The 23,560-nt window shown below is 32.5% G+C and overlaps 1 protein-coding gene across 1 annotated transcript in view; it reads left to right on the forward strand.

Annotated features, from left to right (window-relative positions):
- The window catches only part of LOC133336000 (diacylglycerol kinase 1-like), a gene marked incomplete at its 3' end in the record, with an annotated part of 77,230 nt that overhangs the window by 14,879 nt on the left and 38,791 nt on the right, over window positions 1-23,560 (forward strand). The window contains exons 3-5 of the mRNA XM_061544292.1: window positions 7,399-7,597; window positions 7,891-8,049; window positions 10,812-11,195. Of these exons, the coding sequence (XP_061400276.1) occupies window positions 7,399-7,597; window positions 7,891-8,049; window positions 10,812-11,195 (742 nt within the window). The remainder of the gene's footprint in view (window positions 1-7,398; window positions 7,598-7,890; window positions 8,050-10,811; window positions 11,196-23,560) is intronic.

Here is a 23,560-nt window from a genome sequence, read left to right on the forward strand (position 1 = left end):
CCCCGCCTTCTACAGGGCCCTAAAAAATATTATCTTTCATATTAAACTTTGAAAAAATATTCTTTAAAAATCCTGTCTTCTATAGAGCCTTAAAAAATTATCTCTTTTATATGACCTTGAAAAAATATTCTTTAAAACATCGACGCCTCCTATAGAGCCTTAAATAATATTCATTCAAAATCCCCGCCTTCTATAGGACATTGAAAAAATATTCTTTTAAAAAGTGCACACCTTCAGTAGAGCCTCAAAAACTAATTTTTAAAAAATCCACGCCTTCTATAGGACCTTAGAAATGTTCTTTAAAATATCCACGTTTTGAGCCGATCCTTAAAAAAATATATTTTTTTAATACTTCTTCTTCTATTAGGGTTTGAAAAATATTCTTAAAAATCCTCCCTCTTTCATTCATTCGTTCGTCTTAATTACTCCCCCTAGTATATGTTCAACATGTGAGTTTTTACTTTCTCTCCCCCCTTACCCCATCTTATTTCAACAAAACCCATGGGTTAATTACAATACATCTAAACGGAAATTTCTTACACACAGACACACACACACATACAAATGCATTATCATGACCATAATAGTAATCATGCTTACTTACTTATATAGTTATGTTGTAAGCATATAAATTGTATAAAATCTGCTTGTGGTAAGTAGATGCGGTATGCCACTTTACCCATATATGAACACACACGCACTCGCATATATGTTTGTGCGTGAGTATGTAGCCCACAACTGTTTGCATTTGGATATTTTAATTGAAAATGTTTCTTGAACCCCGCACACACACATACACACCACAGAGAGAACAGCGTAAACGTTTACCAAGAAATATCCATTATATTTTGGATGCATATGTGTGTATGTGTGATTATGTAAAATATATACTAACACATTAAATATATTTAGTCATTGAAAGGACTTAATAATATATAGATTATTGATTGCTTGGCTCGGTTCGTTGGTTGGTTGGTCGGTTATACTTGAAGACCAATTTGCTGAGAAGAAGTGGTCAAAAGAGTATAATGAAAATTACAATAGCAACAACGACGACAGCAACAACAACGATTATTATTACAAAAGTTAATTACACAATTCGTTGTTTACTAGAATCCCCAAAATGCCAAACAAATATTTGTACAACATGTTGGATACGTATTTTACAATAATTGGCTTTTGACAAGTTTGAGGGGCAGTATTGGTATGGAAAGAGAATGAGGAGGTTTCCTCAAACATATTGTGGTTTAATATTCTTCGATTGGTCGTTGCGGATGTGGATTAATTAGTTGAACTATGATTAATTCCAAAAGTAATTTATTTTTTATTATTATAATATAATAATAATATTGAAAAAAGATGAGGTAGTAAGAAAAAAACTATAAATTTCGATACGACATTTTTATTACCCTAAATATCCTTAAAAAACAATTTTTGTATTGGGCATTTTTCTCAGAAAAAAATTCCCAAGCCCCCTAATTGATTTGAATAACCATATAATATGATTTGTTAATGGTCAGTCAAACTGACAAGCCAAAACGTGCTGCAATATTTCTGCTCCGCCATGAGCATGACTACATTTGTCTTCCTCTTTTTTTGTAATGATAGCTGACTTTTCATTGCTGTTTGTTGTTACCCATGAATATGTCAGGATGTGAACAATAAATTTTCATTTATTTTACTGAGTGCTGGGCGGATGTTGAAAGAAATATTTTTTGGTGTTGGTGCTGGTAGAGCTTTCCTTTTTGTTGGTCTTTTATAAAAATAAACATAAAAAAGGCAAATGGAAACGGAAAAAATTACATCCTGCAAATTAATGGTAATATTGTTAACAAAAAAATCCACGCCTTCTATAGACCCTTGAAAAACAATTCTTTAAAAAAATCCACGCCTTCTATAGACCCTTGAAAAACTATTCTTTAAAAAATCCACGCCTTCTAAAGACCCTTGAAAATCTATTCTTTACAAAATCCACGCCTTCTATAGACCCTTGAAAAAATATTCTTTAAAAAATCCACGCCTTCTATAGACCCTTGAAAAACTATTCTTTAAAAAATCCACGCCTTCTATAGACCCTTGAAAAACTATTCTTTAAAAAATCCACGCCTTCTATAGACCCTTGAAAAACTATTCTTTCAAAAATCCACGCTTTCTATAGACTCTTGAAAAAATATTCTTTAAAAAATCCACGCCTTCTATAGACCCTTGAAAAAATATTCTTTAAAAAATCCACGCCTTCTATAGACCCTTGAAAAACTATTCTTTAAAAAATCCACGCCTTCTATAGACCCTTGAAAAAATATTCTTTAAAAAATCCACGCCTTGTGTTAGACCCTTGAAAAAATATTCTTTAAAAAATCCACGCCTTCTATAGACCCTTGAAAAACTAGTTAAAAAATCCACGCCTTCTATAGACCCTTGAAAAACTATTTAAAAAATCCACGCCTTCTAAAAACCCTTGAAAAACTATTCTTTAAAAAATCCACGCCTTTATAGACCCTTGAAAAACTATTCTTTAAAAAATCCACGCCTTCTATAGACCCTTGAAAAACTATTCTTTAAAAAATCCACGCCTTCTATAGACCCTTGAAAAAATATTCTTCATAAAATCCACGCCTTCTATAGACCCTTGAAAAAATATTCTTTAAAAAATCCACGCCTTCTATAGACCCTTGAAAAAATATTCTTTAAAAAATCCACGCCTTCTATAGACCCTTGAAAAACTAGTTAAAAAATCCACGCCTTCTATAGACCCTTGAAAAACTATTTAAAAAATCCACGCCTTCTAAAAACCCTTGAAAAACTATTCTTTAAAAAATCCACGCCTTTATAGACCCTTGAAAAACTATTCTTTAAAAAATCCACGCCTTCTATAGACCCTTGAAAAAATATTCTTCATAAAATCCACGCCTTCTATAGACCCTTGAAAAACTATTCTTTAAAAAATCCACGCCTTCTAAAGACCCTTGAAAATCTATTCTTTACAAAATCCACGCCTTCTATAGACCCTTGAAAAAATATTCTTTAAAAAATCCACGCCTTCTATAGACCCTTGAAAAACTATTCTTTCAAAAATCCACGCCTTCTATAGACCCTTGAAAAAATATTCTTTAAAAAATCCACGCCTTCTATAGACCCTTGAAAAACTATTCTTTCAAAAATCCACGCTTTCTATAGACTCTTGAAAAAATATTCTTTAAAAAATCCACGCCTTCTATAGACCCTTGAAAAAATATTCTTTAAAAAATCCACGCCTTCTATAGACCCTTGAAAAAATATTCTTTAAAAAATCCACGCCTTCTATAGACCCTTGAAAAACTATTCTTTCAAAAATCCACGCTTTCTATAGACTCTTGAAAAAATATTCTTTAAAAAATCCACGCCTTCTATAGACCCTTGAAAAAATATTCTTTAAAAAATCCACGCCTTCTATAGACCCTTGAAAAACTAGTTAAAAAATCCACGCCTTCTATAGACCCTTGAAAAACTATTTAAAAAATCCACGCCTTCTAAAAACCCTTGAAAAACTATTCTTTAAAAAAGCCACGCCAGTATAGACCCTTGAAAAACTATTCTTTAAAAAATCCACGCCTTCTATAGACCCTTGAAAAACTATTCTTTAAAAAATCCACGCCTTCTATAGACCCTTGAAAAAATATTCTTCATAAAATCCACGCCTTCTATAGACCCTTGAAAAAATATTCTTTAAAAAATCCACGCCTTCTATAGACCCTTGAAAAAATATTCTTTAAAAAATCCACGCCTTCTATAGACCCTTGAAAAAATATTCTTTAAAAAATCCACGCCTTCTATAGACCCTTGAAAAAATATTCTTCATAAAATCCACGCCTTCTATAGACCCTTGAAAAAATATTCTTTAAAAAATCCACGCCTTCAGTATAGGCCTTGAAAAAATATTCTTTAAAAATCCACGCCTTCCGTATAGGCCTTGAAAAAATATTCTTCAAAAAAACATTCTTTCAGTAATTTGTGACTCCAATTATTCCATTTTAATTCATTATCCTTTTGAGCATCCTTATTGTTCCATTTAAAATGACTTCTGTGCATATGACACATCCACGTACCCAGTGACCTTTATTGGCAAAAAAAACTCCTCCCTATCTGTGCTTAATTAACTTAACACGTATCTCTCCAGTTTTCCTCAAAAGAACCTACCCGAAAACATTTCAATTAAGCATGCTTCGCATTTCAGCTGCCAAGCAGGTCCTTTCTACTATCTGCCAACAATATCCAATGAGTGTCAGTAGCACGTCCTCGTATCTTCGTTTCTGTGCAGTATGTGTGTGTGTGCGAGTTCGTGTGTAACACGACTATGACGGCAACAAAAAAGAAGGAGAAGAAGAATTATGCGTTTCAAGTGTATGAATAATGTGAGACCTGCATTTCCGGTTGTTAACACAATTTCCGTTCGTTTTGTTGTTGTTGTTTTTGTAACACAAGGAAATGAAATATTAAAACAAAAAAAAAAACAAAAACAAAAAGAAGCAAGACCAACAACAAAACGCCGAGGAAGGAAATATTAGCTGTTATGCTAATTTATAACACTGACAACAGCTCAAAAACAATGGCAGCAACGAAGAATGCCAGGACATGCGGAAATAAAACAAAAAAGACGGCAATAACAACAAAGCAAAAAACACTGGAAAGCGTAACGAAAGGAATAACGTATTGCCGCTGTATTTAAATATTAACTCAAGGATTTTAACGTTTTTAGAAGCTATACTAACTAACCGTCAGCACGTGGAAGCAAATGCCGCAGAAGGTGAATGAGGGGGGAGGGGGGAGCTGATGATGCTACAGAGGTGTTGAATGCTGCTCAAACATGTTTAATGTTCAAAGGAAACGAAAAGTGAAATATTATGGCTATGATGGTGTCTCAACGTAGGAGGAGGACAGGAAATATAAAAATACGGAAAATTACTCCGGAACATGGTTACCAGGACAACTTAGAGGAAGGAGCTTCTTGCACTCTTTCATGGACAGAGGGAAGGAGGCAAATGAGTAATTGGAAAGCTGTAGTCCTCGCTTTGGTTTTTGTTGTGTGTGTGTGTTTTTTTATTTAGCACTACCACCACCACCACCATCGTCGTTAATATGTATGTAACAAAATATTACTCGGAGGATATTTTATGACATTATTAATGATGTTTTGTTGTGGTGGTAGTTGTTGTTGTCGTACCAAATTGTGTATGTGCATAATTATGTTAGAGTGGCGAATGGAAGACCTACTGGTTTCCTTGATAGTCATGTAACAGAGAACAAACAATATTATTGCCTCCTAAATGACTTGGCTGAATTATGGTCTATGGAATCTTAAGGGCGAGGGGGATGGGGGTGCTAAATTGTAAGTAGCCAAAAGCCAGGTCAATTTTATGGGTTTTGAAATTTGGTTTCTTTTTTTTTATTATTTATGACTTGGGTGTTAAAACACTAAGGCCATTTAATTACCTACTACTTCTAATAAATAATGTGACTTGTGGTCCAAGGTATTTTGATTATAATTTTTATTTTTATTAATAATAATAAAAAGTCATTAAATAGCCTTGTTTATTAGAGGTTGGGTAATTTATGAAATAAATTACATTAACATTAGAATCATTTTTCAACATCCAGCAGAGCGGAATATTTTTTTCGTAGGTGTAGATGTTTTAAAGAAAATTTTTTCAAGCCTCCACACAAGGCGTGGATTTTTTAAAGAATATTTTTTCAAGGCCTATACAGAAGAAGAAGGCGTGGATTTTTTAAAGAATTTTTTTAAGGGTCTATAAAAGGCGTGGATTTTTTAAAGAATTTTTTTAAGGGTCAATAAAAGGCGTGGATTTTTTAAAGAATTTTTTTAAGGGTCTATAAAAGGCGTGGATTTTTTAAAGGTGTGCATTTTTTAAAGAATATTTTCTCAAGACTTATACAGGAGGCGTGGAGTTTTTAAAGAATTTTTTAAGGGTCTCTAAAAGGCGTGGATTTTTTAAAGAATATTTTTTCAAAGCCTATACAGAAGTCGTGGATTTTTTAAAGAATATTTTTTCAAGGTCTATACAGAAGGCGTGGATTTTTTAAAGAATATTTTTTCAATGCGTAGATTTTTAAAGACTATTTTTTAAGGCCTATACAAGGCATAGATTTTTTAAAGACTATTTTTCAAGGCCTATACAAGACATAGATTTTTTAAAGACTATTTTTCAAGGCCTATACAAGGCATAGATTTTTTAAAGACTTTTTTTTAAGGCCTATACAAGGCATAGATTTTTTTAAGATTTTTCAAGGCCTATACAAGGCATAGATTTTTTAAAGAGTATTTTTCAAGGCGTGGATTTTTTAAAGACTATTTTTCAAGGCCTATACAAGACATAGATTTTTTACAGACTATTTTTCAAGGCCTATACAAGGCATAGATTTTTTAAAGACTATTTTTGAAGACCTATACAAGGCATAGATTTTTTAAAGACTTTTTTTCAAGGCCTATACAAGGCATAGATTTTTTTAAGATTTTTCAAGGCCTATAAAAGGCATAGATTTTTAAAGACTATTTTTCAAGGCCTATACAAGGCATAGATTTTTTAAAGACTATTTTTCAAGGCCTATACAAGGCATAGATTTTTTAAAGATTTTTCAAGGCCTATACAAGGCATAGATTTTTTAAAGAGTATTTTTCAAGGCGTGGATTTTTTAAAGACTATTTTTCAAGGCCTATACAAGGCATAGATTTTTTAAAGACTATTTTTCAAGACCCATACAAGGCATAGATTTTTTAAAGACTATTTTTCAAGGCCCATACAAGGCATAGATTTTTTAAAGACTATTTTTCAAGGCCTATACAAGGCATAGATTTTGTAAAGAAGGTTTTTTCAAGTCCTATACGAGGCATAGATTTTTTAAAGAATAATTTTTCAAGGCCTATACAAGGCATAGATTTTGTAAGGAATATTTTTTCAAGGCATATAGAAGACATAGATTTTGTAAAGAATATTTTTTCAAGGCATGTATTTATATGCTTGAGAAAATAGAGAGTCCAATAAACTTCTGAGAAATCTCCAAAATTGAAAAAATCAACCAATTACATTCATCTTTCTTCGAACCAACATTCTTCCATTGAAATAACACAAAAAATTGAAATTGGTAATTGAGATATGTTTGCTAATAATCGAATTCTGCCAAACATTCCATTTCTTCATTCGGTATTTTTTAATTAACAACCTTACCAAAACGACAACATTTGATACCATTTTTGTCTCTTGTTATGTTTTTTTTTTAAATTTTCTTTGATCTAACCTTGCCAGAACATCTACAATTTCAAAAAAAAAAAATAACAACAAACATTTTTTTTCTCTTTTCCTTTCATATTCGTCACACTTTGATCCCACCATCCCGCCACTGAAGGACATTGATTACGATGGATTTCGGCGTTTTCTGGATGCCTTTCTTGATTGTGAAACCCCCACAGAATTGGCCCAGCATTTGTTTGTTTCGTTCCTTAAGGCCAATGTCAACAACATACATTTGCAGGGCAGGACACTCAATCAGATGGCGGCCATCAGCAGTACAGCGGCCTGTGCTCCAGTCACGGCGCACACCAAAGGTAATCAAAGAAGAAGAAAAAACAGAAAACTATTTCTTCGAAATGTAATAAGAAAATGGCCCTTGGGCTTTTGGAGGGATATAGGGAAATTCTTACGGGAGTTAACACTTCAAATTTAACTTGTTAAGGATTCTCAATAAAATATCCTTTCAATGTCACATTTCAAGTGGTATCTCCCCTGATCTTATGAATCATAAATCATATTTAATTTTTAGTGTTTTTTTTTTTTTTCTTCCTCTTACCAAATTCTTACTCATTACTCTTTTTCCATTTCTCTGTGTGTATATCCCCAGGCTCAATACCGAATATAAGTAGTATTGTTGAAATTGGAACCTCGGCCACACCACCAGCAACAGAAACCCGCACCAGTTTTGTGGATAAATTACACCATGGCATTACCGATAAACTTCATTCATTAAGTGGCCATTTAACACATGACGCCAGTAAGACAGGTAAGACTTGTTATAGGAAAAACACCTCCCCTCTTCCCCTCCCTCGAAGTGATGGTCACTTATATGACAAATGTTCGATGTGGGGGAAAAATACCTTGACAAAGAAAATGCCACTTAATTTTAATCGTTTAAAATTGCTTAATTAAAAGCATACGTCGTGCTAAAAAGACAGTGGTTTGAGAGGGCGTATTGGAAGCGGAATTTCGTGAAAAAATATCTCTTTAATTCTTCGAAAAAAAAATATTAAACAAAATCTATCTTGTGAATTATTGAAAAATATTTTTTTAATCCACGCCACGTGAATTATTGAAAAAAAATTTAGACCCCTACAAAATATTTTTTACAAAATCCACACCTTGAGTAGACCTGTGGTACAGGGTATTATGTCTTTGTGCATATGTTTGTAACAGGCAAAAGGAAACGAGATAGACACATGGTTCCTTTTGAGAATATGAATAGAATCGCATTTTAAGTCGATTTATACAAGTCCTTCCATCCGTCCGTCCGTCTCTCTGTCTGTCTTTCTGTCGGTCCATGTTAAATTGTGAACAAAGTACGGGTCGCATTTATGATCCGAATTGGATGAAAATTGGCACAGGTCTCTTTTTTGGCCCAAGGACGAACCCTATTGAAATTGAGAAAAATCGGTTCAGATTTAGATATAGCTCCCATATATATTTTCATCCGATTTAAGGTAATTGGTGCACCAAAGTCTCTATATATCTTTCGATTTGCACGAAATTTGGCATAGCGTAATGAATTAGGTCTAGAATGATGTCTTAAGTTTCCTGAAAATCGGTCCAGATTTAGATATAGCTCCCATATATACAGTTTCGTCCGATTTAATGTAAATGGCGCACCAAAGTCCCTATATATCTTTCGATTTGCACGAAATTTGGAACAGCGCAATGAATTAGGTGTAGAATGATGTGTGTTAAGTTTCGGGAAAATCGGTCCAGATTTAAATATAGCTCCCATATATATTTTCATCTGATTTAAGGTAATTGGTGCACCAAAGTCCCTATATGTCTTTCGATTTGCACGAAATTTGGCATAGCGTAATGAATTAGGTCTAGAATGATGTGTGTTAAGTTTCGGGAAAATCGGTTCAGATTTATATAAAGCTGCCATATATATTTTCTTCCGATTTTATGTAAATGGTGCATCAAAGTCCCTATATATCTTTCGATTTGCACGAAATTTGGCATAGCGTAATGAATTAGGTCTAGAATAATGTGTGTTAAGTTTCGAGAAAATCGGTCCAGATTTAGATATAGCTCCTATATATATTTTCTTCCGATTTAATGTTAAAGGTGTATCAAAGTCCCTATATATTTTTCGATTTGCACGAAGTTTGGCATAGCGCACTTAAATGAGTCTAGAACGATGTGTGCTAAATTTCGTGAAAATCGGTTCAGATTTAGATATAGCTCCCATATATATTTTCGTCCGATTTAAGGTAAATGATGCACCAAAGTCCTTACATATCTATCGATTTGCACGTAATTTGGAACAGCGTACAGGATTAGGTCTAGAATGATGTGTGCTAAATTTCGTGAAAATCGGTTCAGATTTTGATATAGCTCCCATATATACAGTTTTGTACGATTTAATGTAAATGGTGCACCAAAGTCCCTATATATCTTTCGATTTGCACGAAATTTGGCTTAGCGTAATGAATTAGTTCTAGAATGATGTGTGTTAAGTTTCGGGAAAATCGGTCCAGATTTAGATATAGCTCCCATATATATTTTCTTCCGATTTTATGTAAATGGTGCACCTAAGTTCTTATATATCTTTCGGATTTTGATATAGCTTCTACATATATATTTTTGTCCGATTTAACGCCAAATTGACACAAATTTTGCACAACATACTGAAGTTAGTATAACCTAGAGGTAGGATATTAATGCTTCAACAAGGTGGGTCCAATCGGCACAAAACATGGCACTACGTACTGAAGTTACTATAACATAAGAATCAACCAAAGTGGTGAAGGGTATCATATAGTCGGCCCCGTCCGACTTTACTACTTTCCTTACTTTTTTTTGAAAAACTTTTTTGCTCACCTCCATTTTTTTGCTGTTGTTGTCGTGCTTGTTTTTGTATTGTAATTAACTTCATCTTTTGTTCCTCATACATCTCTCAAACCACTGTGTATTTAACACCAAACGAAATAAAAATAAATTTCGAAATGAAACTAAAGAAGCGTGCTAACGAACCAAAAAATACAAAAAATAAAATAATAACAAGAACAAGATCAGATATACGTATAAATCTGCAATCCCGGTTATCGGCCATCTTGTGTATTGTTTTTCATGATTTAATTGGCTTAAAGTTTCAACATTTTTAATCGCATCTCTTTGCTTACATTTCTTTCTTCTCCTTCTTCTGTTATTTTTTACATCTGCATACGTACACACACATACATATTTATTACTCCAATGTGTCCGTGTGTGTGTGTGTGTGTGTGTGCGAATGGATATTCATTTGCAATGTGAACGTCTCTGCATCTCATCATGACAACGATAACAACTACACCATGTACCGAACACCATTGTCATTATGGTTATCTCCTTCACGTGCTTCGTGTGTGTGTATGTGTGTGTCTTTTGTGATGATGCTGGGTGTATTGGTGTTGCCTGTAATATCATCATATGGATCCTCCACATCATTGTCTCCATCCGCTTGATTATCTTGGCATCCAATGGCACGACGACACCAAACCATCATCATCATCGCGGCCATGAATCTGAATGCAGGCAGTGTTCATCCAATGGTTACAGTTACACCAAGTCCCATGGCAGCATTTCAAAATACCACAACAACAACGTCGTCGTCGCTGATGAGTTCTGGTGGAGGTGGTGGTGGTGGTGCCGCCGCACCAACACCGGGCAGCCATGGTAATTCACATAGCAGCGGCGGTAACATGACAACGGGTAATTTTGGTACAGGAAGCGGCCGTGGTCCCATAATGATACCCAGTGGAGGTGGTGGTGGTGGGAGCGGGAGTGCCAATGCACGGCATTCCACCGATTCAAGCCCTTCACATTCACAGACTGCTGCTGCTGCAGCTACCAATCATTCGCAAATGTCACGCAACTCATCGAAAAAAAGTAACAATTCGGTCAATTGCAAAATTGAGGGTAAGTAGTATCGAAATTTTCCAAATTTTTTTAATTTCATAGCATATATGTGTGTGTGTGTAATTCTATATGTGTGTGAATATGTGTAAAATAACACAACCATAAATAATCAATAAAAAACCTTGAAAATTTGGATTTTCATGGGCTTTGAAAAAATAAATGTGAATAAATCATCACCTTCAGTGGGACCTGAAAAATATTCTTTAAAAAATAAACGCCTTAATTAGGCCTTGAAAAAACATTCTTTTGAAAAATCCAAGCCTTGTATAGCTCGTGAGCGGAGCAGTATAGTCGGACGGGGCCGACCATATGATACCCTACACAACTTCCACGAAAATATAACTTTCTGTGGTTCTATATTCTGAGCTTGGGCCATATTTGCATCCTCTCGACCGTCTAGAGGTCAACAAATATTACCAATACAGTAGATATCGGATATAAGAAACTCAAAAAAGCCGGAGATTTCTTTCTTATATGCGTTTTTTTTCTTATATGGAATTATCGGATATAAGAAAGTATAAGCTCGGTATTTTTGATAATCTTTCTTATATGCGATTTTTTCTTATATGAGATGTGCTTATATGCGATATCTACTGTATTCAGTGCAGCCCTTCTAATTACTTGTCCAGATTCCCTTTACAGTGGGTTGTGTTGTGATCGACTCGAAAACACACACAAAAAAATAAGTTTTCGGTCCACTTCATCCAATATTATTATCTGATCATAACCGAAAATTATAGGCGTTGTCCTTGACCATACCTGGATACTCAATGAAAATTTCAAAGCGATCAGCGCAATATTTCCGCCCTATAATGTGGTAATGGGTTACTAAATAATTGGTACCAAATTAAAGGTCAACCACTTCTCTTGGATATAATATTAACCTCTCGGGTCAATGTCCTTCAGGATATACGCCCCAGAATAAAAATGCTGTAATTTTTCACACAAAAATCAGGGTCCATTTTACCCGCTAAATATTGACCGATGTTTATCAAAACATGGCATGCTTTTTCTTTTAACAGATCCTCTTCTCCTTGTAAAAAAACCCGATGTTTGGGCCATAATTGCGGCCTCAGAAGCGAACAGAAAAACGGACAAAAATTAAGTATTTGGTCCATTTCATCCCCTAAATATTAACCGATCTTTACCAAAAACAATAGGGGTCTTCATTGCCCAGAACCCATCCTACATGCAAAATTTCGTGAAGATTGGTCCATAACATATTTTTTATAAATCCACGCCTTTAGTGGGAACTTGAAAAAATATTTTTTATAAATCCACGCCTTTAGTGGGAACTTGAAAAAATATTTTTTATAAATCCACGCCTTTAGTGGGAACTTGAAAAAATATTTTTTATAAATCCACGCCTTTAGTGGGAACTTGAAAAAATATTTTTTATAAATCCACGCCTTTAGTGGGAACTTGAAAAAATATTTTTTATAAATCCACGCCTTTAGTGGGAACTTGCAAAAATATTTTTTATAAATCCACGCCTTTAGTGGGAACTTAAAAAAATATTTCTTTATATAAATCTACGCCTTTATTGGGAACTTGAATAAATAATTCTTTTTATAAATCCTCGCCTTTAGAGGGAACTTAAAAAAATATTTCTTTTTATAAATCTACGCCTTTAGTGGGAACTTGAAAAAATATTTTTTATAAATCCACGCCTTTAGTGGGAACTTGCAAAAATATTTTTTATAAATCCACGCCTTTAGTGGGAACTTGAAAAAATATTTTTTATAAATCCACGCCTTTAGTGGGAACAAAAATATTTTTTATTGAAAAAATATTTTTTATAAATCCACGCCTTTAGTCCACGGGCAAAAATATTTTTTATAAATCCACGCCTTTTGGGAAAAAAATATTTTTTATAAATCCACGCCTTTAGTGGGAACTTGAAAAATATTTTTTATAAATCCAAAATATTTTTTATAAATCCACGCCTTTAGTGGGAACTTAAAAAAATATTTTTTATAAATCCACGCCTTTAGTGGGAACTTGAAAAATATTTTTTATAAATCCACGCCTTTAGTGGGAACTTGCAAAAATATTTTTTATAAATCCACGCCTTTAGTGGGAACTTGAAAAAATATTTTTTATAAATCCACGCCTTTAGTGGGAACTTGAAAAAATATTTTTTATAAATCCACGCCTTTAGTGGGAACTTGAAAAAATATTTTTTATAAATCCACGCCTTTAGTGGGAAATTGAAAAAAAAATTTTTATAAATCCACGCCTTTAGTGGGAACTTGAAAAAATATTGTTTATAAATCCACGCCTTTAGTGCGAACCTTTAAAAATATATTTTTTTTAAATCCACCCCTGTTTGGTCCTTGAAAATGAATATTCTGTTATATTTCTACGCTACATCAATCATGTCCATGTTTACCCACGATGTTTCTTTCCTACGGATGTCATTTGTCCTCCCCGGACTTTTGTAGCGAAATTTAATTAAAAATTCAATTTTTTTCTGTTTAGCAATCTATCGTTCGTTCGTTCGATCAATCAATCAACTAATTAGTTCCGCTGTCAAGCTAATATTTAAATATGGGAACAGAAAAATAAACATACACACACACACAAAATTCGATTTTGTATAATTCGGTGGGACACATTTAATTTGAATTTTCCAAACATCGGATGGATGACTGGGTAGCAATTTTAGCTTCATATCAATTTTCAAATAAATATGTAAATAATTGCCAAAATGTCACAGTCGTCTGAGCAATGTTTCGGAATTCATTTGAAACCAAGGAAGCCATTAACATGGCAAACGGAAAAAGACGTAGCTAATTAACTTTGAATACAAAATATATTTAAATTTATTTTAGATTGTGTGGTTATGGGTTATTCATGACGTATTATGAATGTTAATTCAAATCATTGATATCTTCGATGTATAGATGGCGCTAGTCTGATTAATATCTTATTTTTTGTTTCTTGTCGTCGATGATAGTTCATAAAATCTCGACTGATATAAAATCTATAAAACCGAGCTAGTTTTTAAATTATTTTTTTATTTTCAAATATAAAAACGTCACAGATGTAGTAATTAGTGCCAAAGCCCAAAAGTATGCACTATTAAATGGACTTGAATGCACATGTAGAGGGAGCTGGTTATACGACCACTTTCAATATACATATCTTACTTCCTAGCTTCACATAATCTTTTGCTTTAAAAATCAACAATAATTTTTGGCTAAAAGAAGAGATTACATAGACTATTATTAGCGCCCAAAGATATGCTCCAGCAAATGAATTGAAATCTATGTGAAGAGGGAGCTAATTTTATCCTAAGCATTAAATTGAATTCGAAGTGTAGATGGACTGTTTGCATGATAATCGGCTGCAATACTGGTAAAATTTAGATATTAATTTCTGCAAATAAGAACTACTAAATTGAAGAAATTAAACGAGAATGTGTGTACCATTGCTTAGTGCCTAAAGACGCCCTCTTTATTTCAGTTAAAATGCAAAGAAAAAAATGTCGCGTCTTTTCTCTGGAAGAGACCATATTGGTCGAAAATATTTTTATAAATCAGTCCTACAAAAATAATCTAAATTATTCCTAACTATATCGTTTTCGATATTAAATTTGTATAATATGATTTAGCACCCAAAAGAATACTGTTGTCCGAAATATAGAGGGAGCTGCTTATATGATTATTCCCATCTGTTTCCAATGATGACATATTTTCTTGTAGCATCTGTAATGGCGAAAAATATTTTATACGTCCGGTTTTACTAATTCCTAAAAATCTCCACTCTTATCTTATAAAAAAAGTTTCGATTAAATTTTTCTAGAGCCCGAATCATTAATTTTCAAGTACAGAGGGCGCTCTTTATTGAGTTTGAAAGCGTTTTGTTTGGAAATTTGATTCAATCTGAAAAACAAAAAACAGAAACTATAGTTGTATATATCGAATATATGATAGCCAAGCACTCTGATCTCGTTCGGTTGGGTGCGGTGTAGAAATTATGTCTGTTCGTTTCTAGCTTACAAAAAAAAAACATTCCGCCTAAAAGTATGCAAGATGTACAACCAATAAATTGAAAAGTCAAATATAGATGACACTTCTGTATAATAATTTATGTCAATGAACAAAATTGTTTATACCTGAACTTTTTGGCTTTATGTATTAAGCTAAAAAAATAAAGGATTATGTACAGATGACGCTTTTTATACTCTCCACCCTGTGTGTATATTAAATTTGTCATTCCTGTATAAAAACCTGTGATACGCCATAAAATACTCACATTAACCTAACAGATCAACATGTACCTAAGTAAAAAAAAAAAAATATTGTAATATAACCTTTAATAAAAGTCATTGTGGTTTCTAAAATATCGTGTTCCTAAAAGTATGCACTATGCTAAAAAATTAATAAAATCACAGATGCAGATTGAGCTTTTTATATTCTCCATCATGTGTGTATATTAAATTTGTCTTGCTATATAAAAACCTTGGATACGCCATAAAGTACACACATTTTTTGGGCTGAAAAACATTATATGCCGATTTATCGATGTCGAAGGTTTTGGCTGCCTCCTTCATCGCAAAGAACTAAAAAAAAGAAAATCCTAAAAGTATGCACTGTGCAAAAAAAAACAAATTTTAAAAATAATTTATAGATGGCGCTCATTGTATTATATTTGGATTATTTAATAATTAATTTTAAATTTGTTAATCAAAAAATGTATGTTCCATATGGGGTTAATGTAGGTAGGAACATAAATCCACGATGAAACAATATTAAACAATATTTAATCAGTATTGCAAAGGTAGGCGTTCCTTTTTATTAAAATAATATAGAACCTAAAATTATGCACTGTGCACAAAAACAATTTTTGAAAAAATCATATAGATGGCGCTAATTGAAATATATTTAAATTATCTTCACCCTAACTTGATCTCTTATGAGGTGAAGGCTAATTTAAATTTTCTAATCAAAAAATCTATGTTCCATATGGGTTTAATGTAGGTAGGAACATAAATAAATCTTTCGAAGAAAAAACTTAAATAATATTTAACACTGTGCACAAAAAAATAATTTTCAAAATCATACGTAGATGGCGCTCATTCTCGCTAACTTGATCTCATATGGGCCGAAGACTAATTTAAAATTTCCCATCTAAAACTGTTCATTCCATATGGGGTTAATGCAGGTAGGAACATAAATCGACCCACGAAGAAAAAAACATAAATAATATTTATCATTTAAATCAGTCTTTCAAAAGTAGGTGTTCTTTTTTATGAAAAAAAACATAGATCCTAAAATTATGCACTGTCCACAAAATAAAAATCAAAATCACATGTATATGGCGCGTTTTGCAATATATTTGAATTATATTCTCGCTAACTTAATATCATATGACCTTCATTGTTATATATTTCAATTGTCTTGTCCCTAACTTCATATGGGACGAAATTGCTCGTTCCATATGGGTTTAATATAGGTAGGAACATAAATCGACCCACGAAGAAATCAGCTTAAACAATATTGAATATCATTCTTTCAAAATTAGGCTTTCTTTTTAATCTAAAAAAACGTAGATCCTAAAAGTATGCACTGTGAACAAAAACAAATTTTCAAAATCATATGTAGATGGCGCTCATTTTAATATATTTGAGTTATCTTCTCTCGTAACTTGATCTCATAAGGGGCGAAAGTTAATTTAAATTTTCTAATCTAAAATTGTAGGTTCCATATGAGTTTAATGTAGGTAGGAACATAAATCTTTTTAATCATTAAAAAACGTAGATCCTAAAATTATACACTGTACACAAAAACAAATTTAAAAAAAAATCATATGTAGATGGGGCTCATTCTCGCTAACTTAATCGCCTAGGATTCGAAATCGACCCACGACGAAGAAAGCTCAAACAATATTTAACAATTAAAACAGTCTTTCAAAAGTAGGCTTTCTTTTTAATCTAAAAGTATGTAGCCGCTAAAAGTATGCACTGTGCACAATAACAAATTTTCAAAATCATATGTAGATGGCGCTCATTGTAATATGTTTGAATTATCTTTTCGCCAACTTGATCTCGAAGGCTGATTTAAATTTTCCAATCTAAAATTGTAGCCTCCATAAAGGTTTAATGATTTCAGAGACTGGGAACATATCTAATATCAAAAAATCATATCCACTTCGTAATATTATTTATATAATATTTTTAGCTCGAGAAATGGAAAACTCCCCATTCAAGATGATTTCCTCTGGGCTGTATTTTCAAATATTATTTTTTTCTGTGATCACCAAAATAAACATTTTCCTCCAAGGAAACACTTTAGTATTATTTTTTGAATATAAACTAGCAATCAATTTTAAATCATGTTGTCATCATCATATTGCCACCAACAAAATACAATCGGTGTCTGCCTGTGAGTGTCAGTGTCTTCGCTCAACTAAGCTCATATTATTTTATGATGTGTCGGAGAAAATAATACCAGCAGAAAAGCGAACTTTCTTTCTTTTTTGTCATAAACAAGTTAAAATATTAGTTAACACACACAAAAAAAAAAACGATAGCAACTTATAGTGTTGTTAGCTGCTGAAAAAATAATGATATGTAATATTAGTATGTGTGAGTGAGTGAGTGAACGCAAGATAACATCATCGTTATATATGTATGCATAATAATATATATGTGTAATTTTCACACATACTAACACGTGCTGAATATCAAATAAAATAAAAAAAAAAGACCGAAAGGAATAACTTTGTAGACGACTAGCGATTTTGTTTTTCGTTTGCATCAGATATTTACTATGAATGAATTTTTTCGGAATGTGTGTGGCTCTCTCACTTTTCTTTCCTCTCTTCCTGCTGCCTGCCTTTTGGTAATTTATATGTTAATCAGTTTGTTTCGAAAACATTTTAATGCGGTAAATGTTACCAGGAATTTATCTTTTCCACCATGTGTATTTATGATGGTTGGATGTTATTTTCTTCGGCTTTTGTCTTCTTATCCACCATCATAACTACCAAAAACACACTCACACACAGTCACAGTTGTGCATTTTGATTTAAATTTATTTATATGTGAGAGTGTGTGTGCGCGTCCTGGTAATTCCATGTTAAAAATCAAATAATATATGATTTGTATTTTCTTGGCACATGACATGACACAATGAATACCCAGCGAGAGAATTAAAGAAAGGAATGCCAATCAGATATTTAGGAGGATGGCAGGATATGTGTCCTTCATCTCCTAACAACAACACAAATACCATGTTAACACTAATACGCGTAAAGTTTAATGAAAATATGTGTGTGTAAAAATGGGTTTTCGTTTTCTCTTATTTTACAACCCAGCATAGCTTAAGGGATCAACGTTAGGCAATATATGTTGCATAATTTTGGGGCGCACATTTAAAAAAAAAACGTGGCTGGAATTTCTCCCCCCGTTTTTCTCACAACATTATTATTATTATATTTTATTTTGTGCGCAGTGAGTTAACCGATTTTCTTCCCAGTTGTTGTTGTTGTTGAATGTCGTTATTGTTGGGAAAGGATTTTCAATCTGCGGATCTACGTTCAGTTATGATTTGTATGGCCCTTAGGCTGACAGTTATTAGAATTTTATTTGAACTGGAGTTTTACGATTCACAAAACACAACTGGTTGATGGTTGGTGATAATCAGTATTCAGCTGGTGTCAGAACTTTAATAACAATAAACCGATAATAACTTAAATAGATGGGCGTTCGCTTTTTTAGTGTTATTTTCATTCAATCTCCTTGGAAAGCTCATAATCAGGATTTTTATATCAAAAGAGGAGATTTGGGATATTGGATTTGGATTAAAAAAAAAAAATCAAAGATTCCCAAGGCGTGGATTTTTTAAAGAATATTTTTTCAAGACCTATATAAGGCGTGGATTTTTTAAAGAATATTTTTTTCAAGCATCCACACAAGGCGTGGATTTTTTAAAGAATATTTTTTCAAGCATCCACACAAGGCGTGGAGTTTTTAAAGAATATTTTTTCAAGCATCCACTCAAGGCGTGGATTTTTTAAAGAATATTTTTTCGAGCATCCCCTCAGGGCGTGGATTTTTTAAAGAATATTTTTGAAGCATCCACACAAGGCGTGGATTTTTTAAATATTATTTTTTCAAGGCCTATACAAGGCGTGGATTTTTAAAGAATATTTTTTCAAGCATCCACACAAGGCGTGGAGTTTTTAAAGAATATTTTTTCAAGCATCCACTCAAGGCGTGGATTTTTTAAATATTATTTTTTCAAGGCCTATACAAGGCGTGGATTTTTAAAGAATATTTTTTCAAGCATCCACACAAGGCGTGGAGTTTTTAAAGAATATTTTTTCAAGCATCCACTCAAGGCGTGGATTTTTTAAAGAATATTTTTTCAAGCATCCACTCAGGGCGTGGATTTTTTAAACAATATTTTTTCAAGGCCTATACAAGGCGTGTTTTTTTTTAAAGAATATTTTTTCAAGGCCTATACAAGGCGTGATTTTTTGAAGAATATTTTTTCAAGACCTATATAAGGCGTGGATTTTTTAAAGAATATTTTTTCAAACATCCACACAAGGCGTGGATTTTTTAATGAATATTTTTTCAAGACCTATATAAGGCGTGGATTTTTTAAAGAATATTTTTTCAAGACCTATATAAGGCGTGGATTTTTTAAAGAATATTTTTTCAAGACCTATATAAGGCGTGGATTTTTTAAAGAATATTTTTTCAAGACCTATACATGGCGTGGATTTTTTAAAGAATATTTTTTCAAGACCTATACATGGCGTGGATTTTTTAAAGAATATTTTTTCAAGACCTATATAAGGCGTGGATTTTTTAATGAATATTTTTTCAAGACCTATACATGGCGTGGATTTTTTAAAGAATATTTTTTCAAACATCCACACAAGGCGTGGATTTTTTAAAGATTATTTTTTTCAAGCATCCACACAAGGCGTGGATTTTTTAAAGAATATTTTTTCAAGCATCCACACAAGGCGTGGATTTTTTAAAGAATATTTTTTCAAGCATCCACACAAGGCGTGGATTTTTTAAAGAATATTTTTTCAAGCATCCACACAAGGCGTGGATTTTTTAAAGAATATTTTTTCAAGCATCCACACAAGGCGTGGATTTTTTAAAGAATATTTTTTCAAGCATCCACACAAGGCGTGGATTTTTTAAAGAATATTTTTTCAAGCATCCACACAAGGCGTGGATTTTTTAAAGAATATTTTTTCAAGCATCCACACAAGGCGTGGATTTTTTAAAGAATATTTTTTCAAGCATCCACACAAGGCGTGGATTTTTTAAAGAATATTTTTTCAAGCATCCACACAAGGCGTGGATTTTTTAAAGAATATTTTTTCAAGCATCCACACAAGGCGTGGATTTTTTTTTAAAGCATCCAAACAATATTTTTTCAAGCATCCACACAAGGCGTGGATTTTTTAAAGAATATTTTTTCAAGCATCCACACAAGGCGTGGATTTTTTAAAGAATATTTTTTCAAGCATCCACACAAGGCGTGGATTTTTTAAAGAATATTTTTTCAAGCATCCACACAAGGCGTGGATTTTTTAAAGAATATTTTTTCAAGCATCCACACAAGGCGTGGATTTTTTAAAGAATATTTTTTCAAGCATCCACACAAGGCGTGGATTTTTTAAAGAAAGCATCCACACAAGGCGTGGATTTTTTAATGCATATTTTATATTGCTTGATTTTTTTTAGAATATTTTTTCAAGCATCCACACAAGGCGTGGATTTTTTAAAGAATATTTTTTCAAGCATCCACACAAGGCGTGGATTTTTTAAAGAATATTTTTTCAAGCATCCACACAAGGCGTGGATTTTTTAAAGAATATTTTTTCAAGCATCCACACAAGGCGTGGATTTTTTAAAGAATATTTTTTCAAGCATCCACACAAGGCGTGGATTTTTTAAAGAAGACTTTTTTCAGGGATCCACACAAGGCGTGGATTTTTTAAAGAATATTTTTTCAAGCATCCACACAAGGCGTGGATTTTTTAAAGAATATTTTTTCAAGCATCCACACAAGGCGTGGATTTTTTAAAGAATATTTTTTCAAGGCCTATACAAGGCGTGGATTTTTTAAAGAATATTTTTTCAAGGCCTATATAAGGCGTGGATTTTTTAAAGAATATTTTTTCAAGGCCTATATAAGGCGTGGATTTTTTAAAGAATATTTTTTCAAGGCCTATATAAGGCGTGGATTTTTTAAAGAATATTTTTTCAAGGCCTATATAAGGCGTGGATTTTTTAAAGAATATTTTTTCAAGGCCTATATAAGGCGTGGATTTTTTAAAGAATATTTTTTCAAGGCCCGTGGATTTTTTAAAGAATATTTTTTATATAAGGCGTGGATTTTTTAAAGAATATTTTTTCAAGGCCTATATAAGGCGTGGATTTTTTAAAGAATATTTTTTCAAGGCCTATATAAGGCGTGGATTTTTTAAATAATATTTTTTAAATAATATTTTTTCAAGGCCTATATAAGGCGTGGATTTTTTAAAAAATATTTTTTCAAGGCCTATATAAGGCGTGGATTTTTTAAATAATATTTTTTCAAGGATTTTTTAAAGAATATTTTTTCAAGGCCTATATAAGGCGTGGATTTTTTAAAGAATATTTTTTCAAGGCCTATATAAGGCGTGGATTTTTTAAAGAATATTTTTTAAGGCCTATATAAGGCGTGGATTTTTTAAAGAATATTTTTTCAAGGCCTATATAAGGCGTGGATTTTCAAGTTTCAAAAAAAAATATTTTTTCAAGTTTCTACCCTAGTCGTAATTTTTTTAAAGAATATTTTTTCAAGTTTCTACCCTAGTCGTAATTTTTTTAAAGAATATTTTTTCAAGTTTCTACCCTAGTCGTAATTTTTTTAAAGAATATTTTTTCAAGTTTCTACCCTAGTCGTAATTTTTTTAAAGAATGTTTTTTCAAGTTTCTACCCTTGTCGTAATTTTTTTAAAGAATATTTTTTTTTAAATTTCTACACTAGTAGTTAAAAATATTTTATACATTTAATTTGTTCCTATTTTGTATTAAATTTTTATTTATTTATTTATTTTTTGGAGTACAAGTATAATTTTTCGTTATCTTTAGAATTCCCATTTTTTTCTCGTTCCGCAACCCCTCTAGATAATAGGTGTCATGTACAATATTATCTGTAAATGATGTACACATTATAATTGAAGCAAAAAATACAACATATTCACCTTGAGGATATAATGAAATCTCTTCCAATTCATATTCCTATTTTTTTCTCCTCTAGAAAAAAAATGGCTCCACACATGTGTGAGCCTCGTATACCTCAATTATAATTATTATTAATAATAAAGAAATGTTATATTACGTGACATAGCATATAAGTCCATTGAGAATCACTACTTCTCCCTCTTTCTTTCACTTTCTCTGTCCCCCTCAAGTGAAACAAAAACTCATTTCATGTGAAATCTAATTTCACCCTGGGCCAGTTTTCGTTAATCATTATCAAGAAATTAGAAACACTTTTTTTCTGAGCACAGAGATGAAAAGAACACACCTACAAGACGATGCACGCCGAAAAAGCATTGCATATCCTTGGGCTGCTAATCACAAAAATAAGTTACAGCATATAAATTGGGGGCGAGGACCACTGACAACGTCATAACCAGTTAAGAGATAATCCCCTCCCCATAACCCCATAGCAAAGACCACAAATACGTTTTCTGTTTTTGTTTTTTTTTTCTACTTTTCTTGGTTTCATAGCCAAAAGCTAAGAATATAACAACAGCAACAACAACTGCAATACAAGTCACTAAAATAAAGTCTTAAGTAACAATTTCTTGCAATTGGTTGGAACACAACCCGTGGCTATAAAGAACAAACGAACAAGTAAGGCAAGGGAGCGTAGGAAGCCCCATCATACTTCGTTCAAATTCAATTTGAATCAATCCATCTCGGCAGCGTGTAATCCCCCTCCAATTTGTTTTTAGTTTCCTTTTTCTTCTTTTTTTTCTTTCATTCATCCTTTATTTTTGCCATACATCGTGGCTTAAATGCTTTCGATTGTCATGGGGGTTATCCTTTTGCTGTGGAAATGAAATTTTCAAGAGAGCATTTATGAAATTAAATCAAACACAGATACACGTCAAACAGACACACACACACCCACATACATACACTCTCTAACACACTCACTCTCTAACACATAGCACAATGGCAATTTTAAAGGATTTATATCAAGAAGAAAGCCAAAGGAAAACAAGGACATCGGTTCTTCTAACGATTTTCTGTAGATATGGATATGTATGAGTGTGTGTGTCTCTCTCTGTGTGTTTGTCGGTGTATCCATGTATTTGTATCTTGAGTA

Source organism: Musca vetustissima, unplaced genomic scaffold (genome assembly GCF_032173495.1).
Source record: "Musca vetustissima isolate MV318-11 ecotype Yass unplaced genomic scaffold, APGP_CSIRO_Mvet_v1 utg3951, whole genome shotgun sequence".
Taxonomy (NCBI): Eukaryota; Metazoa; Arthropoda; class Insecta; order Diptera; family Muscidae; genus Musca; species Musca vetustissima.